This window comes from Rhinichthys klamathensis, unplaced genomic scaffold (assembly GCF_029890125.1).
Source record: "Rhinichthys klamathensis goyatoka isolate OS25496 unplaced genomic scaffold, OSU_Roscu_1.1 h1tg000176l_1, whole genome shotgun sequence".
Lineage (NCBI taxonomy): Eukaryota > Metazoa > Chordata > Actinopteri > Cypriniformes > Leuciscidae > Rhinichthys > Rhinichthys klamathensis.
This window is the reverse complement of record NW_026606705.1, coordinates 2,094,622-2,107,428: the sequence shown is the minus strand read 5'-3', so window position 1 is coordinate 2,107,428 and position 12,807 is coordinate 2,094,622. Positions and strand designations below refer to the sequence as shown.

At 41.3% G+C, this 12,807-nt stretch overlaps 1 protein-coding gene and 1 long non-coding RNA gene across 2 annotated transcripts; both read right to left on the bottom strand.

The window, feature by feature from the left end:
• Nucleotides 1–306: 306 nt before the first annotated feature.
• On the bottom strand, nt 307–895 carry LOC130092428 (uncharacterized). The gene is made up of 2 exons (XR_008807922.1): nt 839–895; nt 307–556 (listed from the first exon to the last, which is right to left on the bottom strand). It is a non-coding gene; the product is annotated as an uncharacterized LOC130092428 (long non-coding RNA).
• Nucleotides 896–2,399: 1,504 nt separating this feature from the next.
• Nucleotides 2,400–12,348, bottom strand: LOC130092578 (periaxin-like). Its single transcript, XM_056260480.1, has 7 exons — nt 12,258–12,348; nt 6,911–6,955; nt 6,333–6,631; nt 5,945–6,119; nt 5,590–5,651; nt 2,523–2,579; nt 2,400–2,415 (listed from the first exon to the last, which is right to left on the bottom strand). Exons 1-7 carry the CDS (start codon nt 12,333–12,335, stop codon nt 2,400–2,402), a joined length of 732 nt encoding a protein of 243 aa, XP_056116455.1. The 5' UTR covers nt 12,336–12,348.
• Between the last annotated feature and the right edge of the window lie 459 nt (nt 12,349–12,807).

Sequence of the window (12,807 nt, the reverse complement as noted above, 5' to 3'; positions counted from 1 at the left end):
ACACGAGCCACTGAGACCCCAGGGTTTAAGATATCCAATAATTGTTTTTATGCCATGCTTCTCATGTAATATATATGCTATAAAGAAAGCCTGGATCATGCAGGGCACATGGTTGGGTCTTGCTAAACATGGGCTATTTGTAGAGTAGATATAAACTTCTGAAAAATCACAGTTACTTTCATAATACATTTCTAGTAGTAGTTTAAATATTTTATCTTCAGTATGCTCTCCTTTTAAGAGGTAATGAACTTCAGTTCTACTCTTGTCCAATGATCCATCTTTTTTTCTAAATAATACAAAAGCAAATTGTTTTTTTGATTTCTTTGCTTCTTTTGCTTTTTCATCGAGATTATTGAAACATTCATTAAAAATGTCATTATGATTTGCTTCTAAATAAAAATATTTGTAGTTCTTCATAATATTTTGAATTTGATATAAATATTTCAAGGATTTTTTTCTGTTACACAAGTCTCTATAAATGATGTGTGAATCAATCATTTTTATGATAAAATCTCCATCATTCATCTTCTCCCACGATTCAGTTCTGGAAATTGCTCTATTTAAAAAAAGAAGAACAAAACGATGAACAATAAAACAAATAGCAGAATCTTTATGTAAATGTTACACTTAATCATGCTCTTAACATTTTCCCTTCCACTTTGATATTATATATTACTTTATTATAATAAATAGTGTTAAACCACAGTCTCTTGGGTCTAAGACTTTATCATCTGACCTAATTTAGGTAGACAAACAAATGTAAAACATATTTGCCCGTAAAAAACACAGTTTTACATACTTTTAAACACTTACAAAATATGTCTACATGTAAACTTACCCATTAGTTATAATTAGTTGATAGTTTTGGAAATCAGGAGGATCTTTGGAGTATTTTCTGGAAAAAGTAAAGGAATAAAAGGTAAAACATTTTTCATCTCCATGGAAGGATTTACATTTTAATGCAATCCATATTTCATATTTCTCTTAATAATTACGCTAAAGTCACTCATCAACAGTCTCTGTGTTGCTGCTCTAGTAAAACTAGATAAACGAACTGAATCCTGACACAGGCACTGCATTCATTTTCCCCTCAAAAGGGTCGCATTCACAAAAAAGCTTAAGACTCACTGTTTTAAAACGTAATAGTAACAGCAGCACATGATGAAGCAGCGAGTAAAGCAGTGAACGTGAACATCAGTTTAAGTACTTACAGAGAAATCTGGTCAGAGCTCGGTATGACGCGAGAGTCTTCTGGTGAAGAACTCTATATAGGAAACCAGGAGTCAGAAAAAAGAGAAATTATCAGAAATCATAAGCACTGTAATCCTCAATCAGAGCCACGCCATATTTTTATTTTATTTTAGCAGTACCAGGAGCCACCAAGAACAAAATCTAGAAGGATTAACCCTCTGGGGTCTGAGGTGTTTTTGGGGCCCTTGAGGTGTTTTGACATGCCCTGACATTTGTGCATATTTCAGCTACTTAAAACATACCATTTGCCAACATATAAATTTGCTGTATTCAGCACAAACTCTGCTACAATAATATGTGACCAAAATGGATGTACATGTTTGCATTTTATAGAAAAAAAATATTATGCGTGGTTAGTACGTTTTGGGAAAAAAAATGTCACCGCAATAAAGCCATTTAACACATACTAAATAATTGTCCACAAGACTTTTGAGTTACTATTCTTGTAGGCTAGAATTTTTACTTCAAAATGAAGTGAAAATCATTCTGACCACTCTTTCACAAACAACAATATAACAAATTTAATTTCTTACGTCAGTTTTTGGTCATCACTGCTGTATGCGTGGTAGTGTGAATGGCCATGAATATTAATGAGATTTACACCTGGGAAGACTAAAGACACTCCCCCAATGGCTAATGGCCCAAGGTGCTGTGAGGCAGCCTGAACTAAGAATGATTCACTGATGAATAAAAAGTTAAAAAGAACAGCATTTATTCAAAATAGAAATCTTTCCTAAGAACATAAAGACTTAACCCTCTGGGGTCTGAGGTGTTTTCTGGGCCCTGGAGGTGATTATAACATGGCGTAAACGCAGGATCAGAGCCTATGAAGAGTCATGTGACAAGGAGAGGTGAACGAATCAACTCTTATTTCTGTACATCTGCAGCTGTCATGTGACAAAGAATGAAAGACTCGGACCAGAAGCCCACCTCAGATGGACATGCCTTCCGTTTTCTCCGCCGATGACCCGATCGATGGTTGCAGGCCCTGGTAAAACCACATGAATGATTGTAAATATATCTGAAGCAATGAACAACACAATCTTTGTATCTTCTGTGGGGATAAAGCCTCATCGTTAGGAAAATTAACTTTTTACCACTCCCATGTTGTGTTATTTACAGAATTAATATTTTTACTTATTCTACAGTTAATGAAAAACTTGCCTAGAGAAAAACAAAATCATTCAGAAAACATTGTTCTCAAAACAATGTTTCAATGTTTCTCCATTTTCATACATCAATCTACAACATTAAATATTAGATCAACTTACCTCAGAATTAACTGTGTTTTGTCGCTGATGATTTTATCACACATCATTTTAAACCATCTAGTGGTTTGGAAGAAAACAAATTGTCACAGGTAGCTGTTGTAATGAACGCACAAAGAATGGAGTAGAAGTAGATAATCAAACAGTCTTTAATAATAGATCCAAAATAAACACGAAGGAGTTTTTTAGGAGAAGCAAAATAACCAGGCTACCATAAACGAGAACAGACTAAGAACTGAACAAATCCGGGAGTATATACAGTATACACAGACTGAATGGGGTTAAACAGGCACAGCTGAACAGAATGAGTAAATAATGACTTTGGTAAGGTATGTAACCATGGTTCCCTGAATAGGGAATGAGACGTTGTGTGAACGCCTCTGCGTGATTGCGTCGTGACGCACGTATTAAATCAGTCCAATGGCAAGACGGGACATCATGGGCGGGTGACGTCAGCGACCAGGAAACTATAAATCACACTCAAACCAAACAGGGTTAGCTTCTGATAGACTGAAGCATGTTGATCACGGACGACGCAGCGTCTTGTTACCTTTTCAGGGAACCATGGTTACTTGTAAGTCTCAAATTCTTTTGAGATACGAAATAGCGAGGAAAAAGATTGTTTTTAGAGTGAGAAACTTCTCAGAAACCTCTTCAATAGGCTTGAAGGGAGCCAAGGAAAGGCCTTCCAAAACATGAGAGACCTGAACTTATGAGCAAGGCCCCCTCAGAGGCCAAGCCCACAGTTTCCATAACTCTGGACTGGGGTGAAGGATCGACCCATTCGTCTGAGAAAGAAGGTCCCTCATGGGCCGAATCTCCAGAGGAGAGACACAAGGTCTGAGAAGCATACTCGGGCCGGCCAGAATGTGGATATAAGCAGAAGACGGACCCCGACCTGATGATCTCTCTCCAGAACTCCCGAGAGCAGAGTGATTTAGATACCCCACGATGTATACTACCCTCAGGGAGAACAGTTTCCCTTGGGCTCACAGGAAGATCTGGTGAGCCAGCTTGTACAAGAGGAGCACCAGCATACACCCTTGATGGTTTATGTAAGAGACCACCGATGTGTTGTCTGTACAAACAAGCACATGATGGTCTCTTAGGTCTGGGAGGTCTTTTAGTGCCTGAAACACGGCCAGCATTTCCAGGCAATATATGTGCCATGATGTGTCCAGCCTTGAGCCGAGCTTCACTCATGATTGCCCCCAGCCCGTGAGGGATGCATCCGTCGTTAGCATGACACGATGACAAGGAGCCCCCAGCACAGGTCCTTGGGAAAGATACCAATGATTTTTCCACATGACTAAGGCATAAAGGCATTGCCGCGTGACCTTGATCATATGGAGCAGATTTCCCATTCGGAAAACCCCCATGGCTTGAGCCACCACTTCAAAGGTCTCATGTACAGCAGGCCAAAAGGAATCACATTGGACTCAGCTGCCATCAGCTGAGAGAATCTAAGCGATACGAGCAAGAGACAGACGTGCCTGCATTGTAGCCAAATCCCATATTACGGCTAGAAAAGTGGTCCTCTGAGTTGGAAAAAGCACACTCTTTTGGGCATTCAACCTCAACCCCAACTTCCTCATGTGGGCGAGAACGACATCCAGATGTCGATCCACCAGATGCTCCAATTGAGCTAGAATCAACCAATTGTCGATGTAAATTAGTATGCAAATGCCCTGGAGTTGCAGAGGAGCCAGAGATGTATCCACACACTTCGTGAAAGTCCGAGGTGATAAAGCTAGGCTGAAGGGAAGAACTCGATATTGGTAAGATTCGCCCCCGAAAGCGAACCTCAGAAACTTCCTGTGTTGAGGAAGGATGGATACATGAAAGTATGCGTCCTTTAGATCTATCTTGACAAACTAGTCCTCGAACCTGATTTCTGACACGATTTGCTTCAGAGTAAGCTTCTTGAATTTGAGCTTCACTACAGAGCGATTTAGTTGGCGCAGATCTAGAATCGGACGCAACCCCCCATCCTTTTTTGAAACAATAAAGTACGGCTGTAGAACCCGGGGCATGTTCTATGGCCCCCTTGGCCAGTAGTGCCTTCCATGACCAGACCCTACGGGGCCCACCACTGAGGGTAGGACCCCTCTGAACCGGGGCGGGCGAGACCTGAACTGAATGGTGTAGCCCTTTTCGACTGTCTCCAGGACCCATTGAGATATATTTGGCAGTAGTATCCACTCTGCTAAAAAAAACTACTAAGGCTACCAGTCTCTCGTGACTGACCTCTGGTGTAGCTTGAGCAGCAAGTGCAGTGCCCTGAAGTGGCGAACCGGAAGGGAACAACAGACCTGACTGCTCTAGAGCACTCCGTGGAGGGAGCGACAGGAACATTGGCACATGTGCTCGCTGGGAACCGCTGCACCCGAAGCACACACGGTGGTGGGGTTGGCAAAACGGCCCCCTGAGGGCACGAGGGGAGGCGGGCACTCTATTGGGTGGTGGAAACCGTCTCCCCTGGAGGGGTCTGCCCTCTGAAGCTTGAAACCTTTGCTGTCAGGACTTTTACTTTGAAGAAGCACTCTTGGAAGCAATAACGCCCCTCAGATCCATTTTGCCCTTTGAGGACTTTCTTCTGCGAGCGTTGCGCCGCCTGCCAATCTTTTTGTGGGGGGAGTACTCCTGCTTACCTGAAAGCAGCCGAGGGACACTTTCTGAAACCTTTCGGTGACTGACTTTATAGCGTACCCAAAAAGGCCAGCAGGAGAAAGTGTGGCACGCGAGCCAAGGCGCCCTCCTCAAAGAGTGCCCCATTCAGCCCCCTCAAAGGCTGACTCAGCGCACTGCGCTCCGAAACAAACAACATACAGTACATGTGTATCCCCACCCGTGAAATAACATGGGTAGGGATTAACACACTTCCTGAAATGCTGTTCGCTCACCATTGTTCTGATTTTGTTGTGGTGAAACTAATAAGAACAAGCAAAAGAGAGAAAACGAAACTAAAATAGAACATACATGTTACAGTAATCAAATGTGTGTTTTACTCTGATGTGTGTTTAGTCCTGTTGTACAAAAATTTATTACATGTGTTTTTTTTTTTTTTTACCTTCTGGCCATTAAGCGCTTTCTTTCTCTCTTTCTTCTTATCTCATCTCTCTTACTTCTTATCTATAATGGAAAAAGGATTCAGAGCCAATTGTTAGTATGATTTTAACCATAAATGTAATCCTCAAACAACAGAACGTTATTTAAACATTTAAATATATAACAGTACTGTAAGAGCCAACTCAATATCTAAACAGATTGTAAATTCATTATTGTTTTTTTGCTTCTTGGTTAGTTATTGCAAAATGACTGAGGACATGAAGTCATAATGTTTTGCAGTGAAGCAAAATGTAATTTGGACTTTGATTCTACAATGAGAGCAAAAGTAATTCAGAGAGATCAAATTTGTAACTCACCACTCTTAGTAAAGAATCATGGTTTCTCTCAACTGATGGAACCGCAGAGTTCATTCCTATAGTTAAATCATCATTCAAGTCTGGCACCTGAACGTCTGGCATCTGAACATCTGGCACCTGAACGTCTGGCACCTGAACGTCTGGTATCTGAACGTCTGGCATCTGAACGTCTGGCACCTGAACGTCTGGTATCTGAACGTCTGGCATCTGAACGTCTGGTATCTGAACGTCTGGTACCTGAACGTCTGACATCTGAACGTCTGGTACCTGAACGTCTGGCACCTGAACATCTGGTATCTGAATGTCTGGCATCTGAACGTCTGGCACATGAACGTCTGGCATCTTTACGTCTGGTATCTGAGCGTCTGGCACCTGAACTTCTGGTATCTGAACGTCTGGCATCTGAACGTCTGGCACCTGAACGTCTGGCATCTGAACCTCTGGCATCTGAACATCTGGCATCTGAACGTCTGGCACCTGAACGTCTGGCACCTGAACGTCTGGCACCTGAACGTCTGACACCTGAATGTCTGACACCTGACCGTCTGGTACCTGAACGTCTGGCACCTGAACGTCTGACACCTGAACGTCTGACACCTGAACGTCTGGCACCTGAATATCTGACACCTGAACGTCTGGCACCTGAATGTCTGACACCTGAACGTCTGGCACTTGAACGTCTGGCACCTGAAAAAAAAATTAACATTTGAAAAACATTAGATGAATATTCAACAAAAATGTTTCAGAAAAAAGTATAAATAATGTTGGTAATATTTAAGATTTTACAATAAGATTTTATTAGTTAAAGAGATAGTTCACCCAAAAATGAAAATTAGGTGATTTATTCACCCTGAAGCCATCCTAGGTGTATATGACATTCTTCTTTCAGACGAATACAATCACAGTTATAACTGTGATTGTATTCGTCTGAAAGAAGAATGTCATATACATATGAGCGTCTGGTACCTGAACGTCTGGCACCTGAATGTCTGACACCTGAACGTCTGGCACCTGAATGTCTGCAACCTGAATGTCTGACACATTAAAAAAAAAATGATATGTTGGCTTTAATTAACTTTTTTATGTCAACAGGTTCCACATAACTGGGTTACGTTAAACAAACATAATTTGTTCAAGTAACTTCAACATCATGGAATTAAGTCATTTTAAGCAACCTAATTAAACTCTAAGCAGAGTGTTAAATGAACACTGAAGCTGTGTTAAAGTTAATGAGATAATTAAGTGAATAATTGAGTGATGATTGAGCATTATTGAAGACACCTGATGTTAACAAGCAAAATCAATGAAGGAGAAAACCGGAATTTTAAGTCACCATTATGGTGACCAGTGTTTGTTTTAGTTGGGCTCTTGAACCTCACATCACTAACTTTAGATTATGTTTGGCTGCTGTACATGAGTTATAACAGCCGGATGAACAAATAGAAAAGGTGATTTGATGGTGTTGGTTGTGTTTTAACACAATCATATCACAATCATTTGACCTCAATCACTGAACTCATATAGAACCCAATTTCTGAGTTAAGTTTACCTTATGGATTATAGCAGCACTGCCATTGTAGAGCATAACATTTTTAGCCTTTTCAATGAAATCCACGTAATCTAAAAAAAAAACTTCTAAAAAAATATTTTATGCAGGCACACACAGACATCAAGAATCAGCCTGTGAATCTCAACAATGGTGACAATTATAAAGCATGTTGCAGTGCATTCTGGGTGCCACAAATCAAAACTCATTCATGGCCCCCATCATGCATTGCTGCATGAATAAATAATGAGCTTATGTTCAGAGGTGATCTGTTTGTCACCATTGCTGAGATTCATACGCTAATTCTTGATGTCTGTGTGTGCCTGCATACAATTGTTTTTAGATTTTTTATTATTTTTTATTGATTTGATCATTTGGATTTCATTGAAAAGGCTAAAAATGGTATGCTCTACAATGGTAGTGCTGCTTAAATCCATAAGGTAAACTTAACTATATAAGTTCGGGTCAAATGATTGTGAAATAATGATTATGTTAAAACATAACCAAACACCATCAGATCACCTTTTCTATTTGTTCATCTGGCTGTTATAACTCATGTACAGCAGCCAAACAAAATGTAAAGTTAATGATGTGAGGGTCAAGAGCCCAACTAAAACAAACACTGATCACAATAATGGTGACCTAAAATTCCGGTTTTCTCTTTCAGTGATTCTGCTTGTTTACATCAGGTGTCTTCAATAATGCTCAATCATCACTCAATTATTCACTTAATTATCTCATTAACTTTAACACTGCTTCAGTGTTCATTTAACACTCAGCTCAGAGTTTAATTGGGTCGCTTAAAATTACTTAATTCCATGATGTTGAAGTTACATGAACAAATTATGTTTGTTTAACGTAACCCAGTTATGTGGAACCTGTTTACATAAAAACGTTAATTAAAGCCAACATATCATTTTTTTGAGTGTATATTAAAAAAATGTCCTGGCTCTTCCAAGCTTGATAATGGCAGTGAATGGGTATATTTTTTTGGAAGTCCATCAAAGTGCATCCATCCATGATAAAAGTGCTCTACACGACTATGGGAGGTTAATACAGGCCTTCTGAAGTGAAGCGATGCGTTCGTGTAAGAAATATATCCATATTTAAAACTTTATCGACTAAAATGACTAGCTTTCGGCAGATGGCCATGCGCATCGATTTACTGGAAAGAGTTGCACTTGACCCGATGCATGATGTAATGAATTTTTAAAGAGAAATGTGTGAGGAGCTTGAGTTTGTTGCCCAGCGCTGTTTGTTTGAACCGCGAGAGGCTCAAAGCCTAGCTACTCCTGCATCTATATCATACATCGTCAAGTGTTATTTTTTTGGTGTAAGTTGACTTGCGTAGGCCGTCTGCCAAAAGCTAGTTATTTTAGTCGATAAAGTTTTAAATATGGATATCAAACGCATCGCTTCACTTCAGAAGGCCTTATTTAACCCGCCAGAGCCGTGTGGAGCACTTTTATCATTGATGGATGCACTTTTATGATGATAGATACACTTTTATCATGGATAGATTCACTTTTATCATGGATGGATGTGCTTTGATTGACCTCCAAAAAAATATACCCATTCACTGCCATTATAAAGCTTGGAAGAGCTTTTTTTTATATAACTCTGATTGTATTCGTTTGAAAGAAGAATGTCATATACACCTAGGATGGCTTCAGGGTGAGTAAATATTTACTAATTTTTATTTTTGGGTGAACTATCCCTTTAACATTAGGTAACTTCTTTAGTTGGATTAAGAATGAACAACAATTCTACATCATACTAATACATTGTTAAAATCAAAAGTGTCAGAGTCTGTTCTATCTTTGTATTCATATTTGCTCGTTTTCAGTTGACCCTGTTTTCACATGTTTTTTTTGTTTTTTTTTGGTTCATCTTATTCACCTGGCCCTTGTTAATTAACTCTTGTATAGGTATACCATGTATTTAGTTCTTGTATAGGTACACCCTGTTTTGTTTAGTTCATGGTCCTGTCTCATATGTGTTAGAGTATGTTATTCAGTACTTCAAGTTATCTCCTGTAGGTTTCCTGGGTGGAATCTACAATTAAAGACTATTTTGAATATCTTTGTTATCAGCCACATACTGTGACAGAAGACAGAACCAACAAACAATGGAATGACTGAGCAACAGAAAATGGCAGAAGATCATCTCCTCTCCCTCCGTCAGGATGGTTGTCCTCGGGAATGGTATGTGGAGGAGTTTTTAGAGTTTTTCCACCTATGATTTGGAGCAACACTACTCTCAATGCCTGCTTTCAGATGGGGTTGAGGTAATTGGATAGTAATTGGACTGGATGATGAGGTAATTCGGTTCATGTCTCCTGGTTGTTGTGATTCACCCTTAGCTGATTCCATTAATTTCATCCTTTGGCTAAATGGTTCAACTTTCTACCTTTTACATTCTACCATTTGAATAAACCGTCATTAAAAAAAACGCAAAAATCTCTTCTTACTGTCTAGGTCCGGTCTTCAGACTCACGTGGATAGACTGTACTTTTTTTTACGTAATTTCAGGGGGTTTTCAGGTTAATTTCAGCAGCGAAACAGACACACATAAAACAAAAAAAACTTAACCCGGCCTATCACCGAGTGAAGGGAGTGGATCGGTGACCATCTCCTAAGAGCATTCCTCCATCCCTGGGTGGCCCGCTCAGGAACGCTTTCGCTGTCGCATCCCACCTTACTTGGCAGTGCCTGAAGCGGGCGGGGCGCCCCTTCTGTGACCGGCTCCAAGTTGAGACCTGGGTGGAGGCTGGACACAGCGGTCGCTGGACACAGTTGCATCGCAACAGACCGCTCCACTGGAGAGATAGCCTCGTAACCCTTCACTGCTCCCCATCAAGGGTAGTGAGGGGGGAGGAGCTACTCAGGCGGTTTCTGGCAGAGAAAGGTGCCGTCCATGCCCTTGTCAACTCCTCATGCACTTTAGGAAAGAAAGGTCCCGGAGCGGCGGGCTGATAACCAAACCAGCCCGCTTCGAGATACGGCCTTTTTGAGCATAGATGTCATCTCTGGATCCGGCTCGGGCAATGCTGGTCTCTCGGAGGGAGGCAGCGCAGCCGAATCGTCCTCTCCAGAGCCCAGCTCCCCTTCCGATGCTGCAATGGACATCCTCTGGAGCGGCACTGAATGAAACAGCTGGTCGATCCACCACAGAAGGACCAGCACGCTCATCTGGGAACTCCACCGGCTGCGGTGTCAGAGAGAAGTGAGGGATCCACTGGGCTTTGCCGGGCAGATTACCCGTCACTGTAATCCTCAGGTCACCCAGCCCAGAAAGCACTCCAGACTCGTTCTGGAAAGGTAACCCAGAAGAAACACCAGGCGATGCCTGGGTATGGGGACTCCACCCTCACAAACGAACACGAGTCTCGACCTTAACACCGAGGTGGTAATATTCCCGCAATGGGAACATGACTCATCCACAAGAGCTGCCTCAGAGTGCTTTAAACCCAGACACGTGATGCAGCTCTCATGACCATCAGAGGGGGACAGAGCCAACCACACCCAGAAACTCACGGATCGAATGGCATCTTGAAAAAGATGCAAACACATCCATGTTGCCCTTCTAGAAATGGGACCCGTCACCAGTGCCGGAGCACACAGGGAATGACCACGGCAACACTAAATCAGCGAACTGAAATAGTGAAGCACTCACTTTTCCGCCCTCACCCGGCTGGCAACACACACAAACACAGAAATCTGCTTGCAGTAAAAACAGCAGTTGAGAGCTTCAAAGCGCTGCACTGCACTGTAGAACACCATTACCGGGAGAGTCTTCCCAGAAGAACACCGACACACTCCCTCGTTGTAAAAAACAGCACTCTTCAGAGACACCAGAACGATCGGCTCCGAAGCGAAAGACAACTAGTGCGCGCATCCACTTCCATATTTATACCCGCTGTGGGGGTGGAGTGTGTGATGCGTTTCACACACGCTAATGTGCATTGGCTCGTTTTAACAGTACTTGAAGATGACAGACTCACTGATGCGATCCCGATCAGTCGACACGTTGACTACGTCGAGGGTGAGCGACTGAAAGGGAACTAAACATTCTTAAATCAAGATACATTTACTGGAGAAGCAAAATGACTGAAGATATTCAGTCATAATTTGTTTGCAGTGAACTAAAAGGCAATTTGGACTTTGATTCCACACTGGTTACGTTTGCATGCAACCACATAATCCATTAGTAATCGTATTAGCTGCGTTTACATGGACCCTTATAATCGGATTGACAGCTCAATCGGACTAAAAAACCCTCATGTAAACACGTTAATCGATCTGATTGAGCTTGATCCGAGAAAATTCTGATTTCACTCAGCGTCTGTGAAGTGGACCAGGACAACGTCCCACCAGTCCATGTTTCAGACTCTCATCCACAGACGAGTGTGGTGTGGTGTTTTACTGTATGATCAATATAAGCAGCGGCAAAGCAGTTCATATGCTCATTGTCTCCAAATCATGACCAGAGACGGATACATATTAAGTCTGCTGTTTAAAACAAATAAAGAACCAATAAAGGAGAATAGTTATGCGCGAACAACAGCAGTATATTCTTGCAGTGTGTGGATGTGAAAAAATCAATTCCGATTTGAAGTTTGTGGCGCATAAACACATTAACCCGATCATGTTTAGCGTTCATTTAAAGACTACATTCAGATTCATCAATCAGAATGAATTCAGTCCAACTGAAACAAAAGTCGTGCATGTAAACTAGCAAGAGAAATTCAGAGAGATTGTAACTCACCGCTCTCAGTGAAGAATCACAGTTTCTCTCAAATGATGGAACCCCAAAGTCCATTTCTACAGTTGAATCGTCATTCATAGTCGGTTGTTTGTTCATCTATAATGGAAACAAGGAATTAGAAAAGGACAAATTAGTAGTTTAAGTATGCAGTTTAAACATCAAGCACTGTAATATAAACTGAATCAATCAGATCAGAAAACTTACCATATAATTTTTTTAGCAGTTCAAACCTCCCGGGGCAGGAGCCACCAAGACACTACTTTCTCTTAGATGGAGAGACTCTGTATGTCGGCCTACAGTTCAGTCACTCCACCAGTAGACCTGTATGCCAGATTAACTCCTGCCCCGAGATCTTTTTTGTAATAAAATTCGCTTTTCTTAAAGCAAGTGGTTTGACGTATCATGCAAAGTGAAAAGCTGGCAAATGCTTTTCCTTTCTGCTCATTTATAGTCTGATAGAGCCCAACCCTTTGAGGATATGACGGTGCAAATCATGACGCATAACAATGTTGTTCATCTCGATGCCTTCAGGTACTGAACAATGCCAAGA

Coding starts and splice junctions, on each gene's coding strand:
- LOC130092578 (XM_056260480.1), bottom strand. CDS start 12,335: ATGAATGACGATTCAACTGTAGAAATGGACTTTGGGGTTCCATCATTT. Junction 6,956..12,257: donor GTGATTCTTCACTGAGAGCG/GTGAGTTACAAT, acceptor GCAGACATTCAG/GTGCCAGACGTTCAGGTGTC. Junction 6,120..6,332: donor GTTCAGATGCCAGACGTTCA/GATACCAGAAGT, acceptor AGACGTTCAGGT/GCCAGACGTTCAGATGCCAG.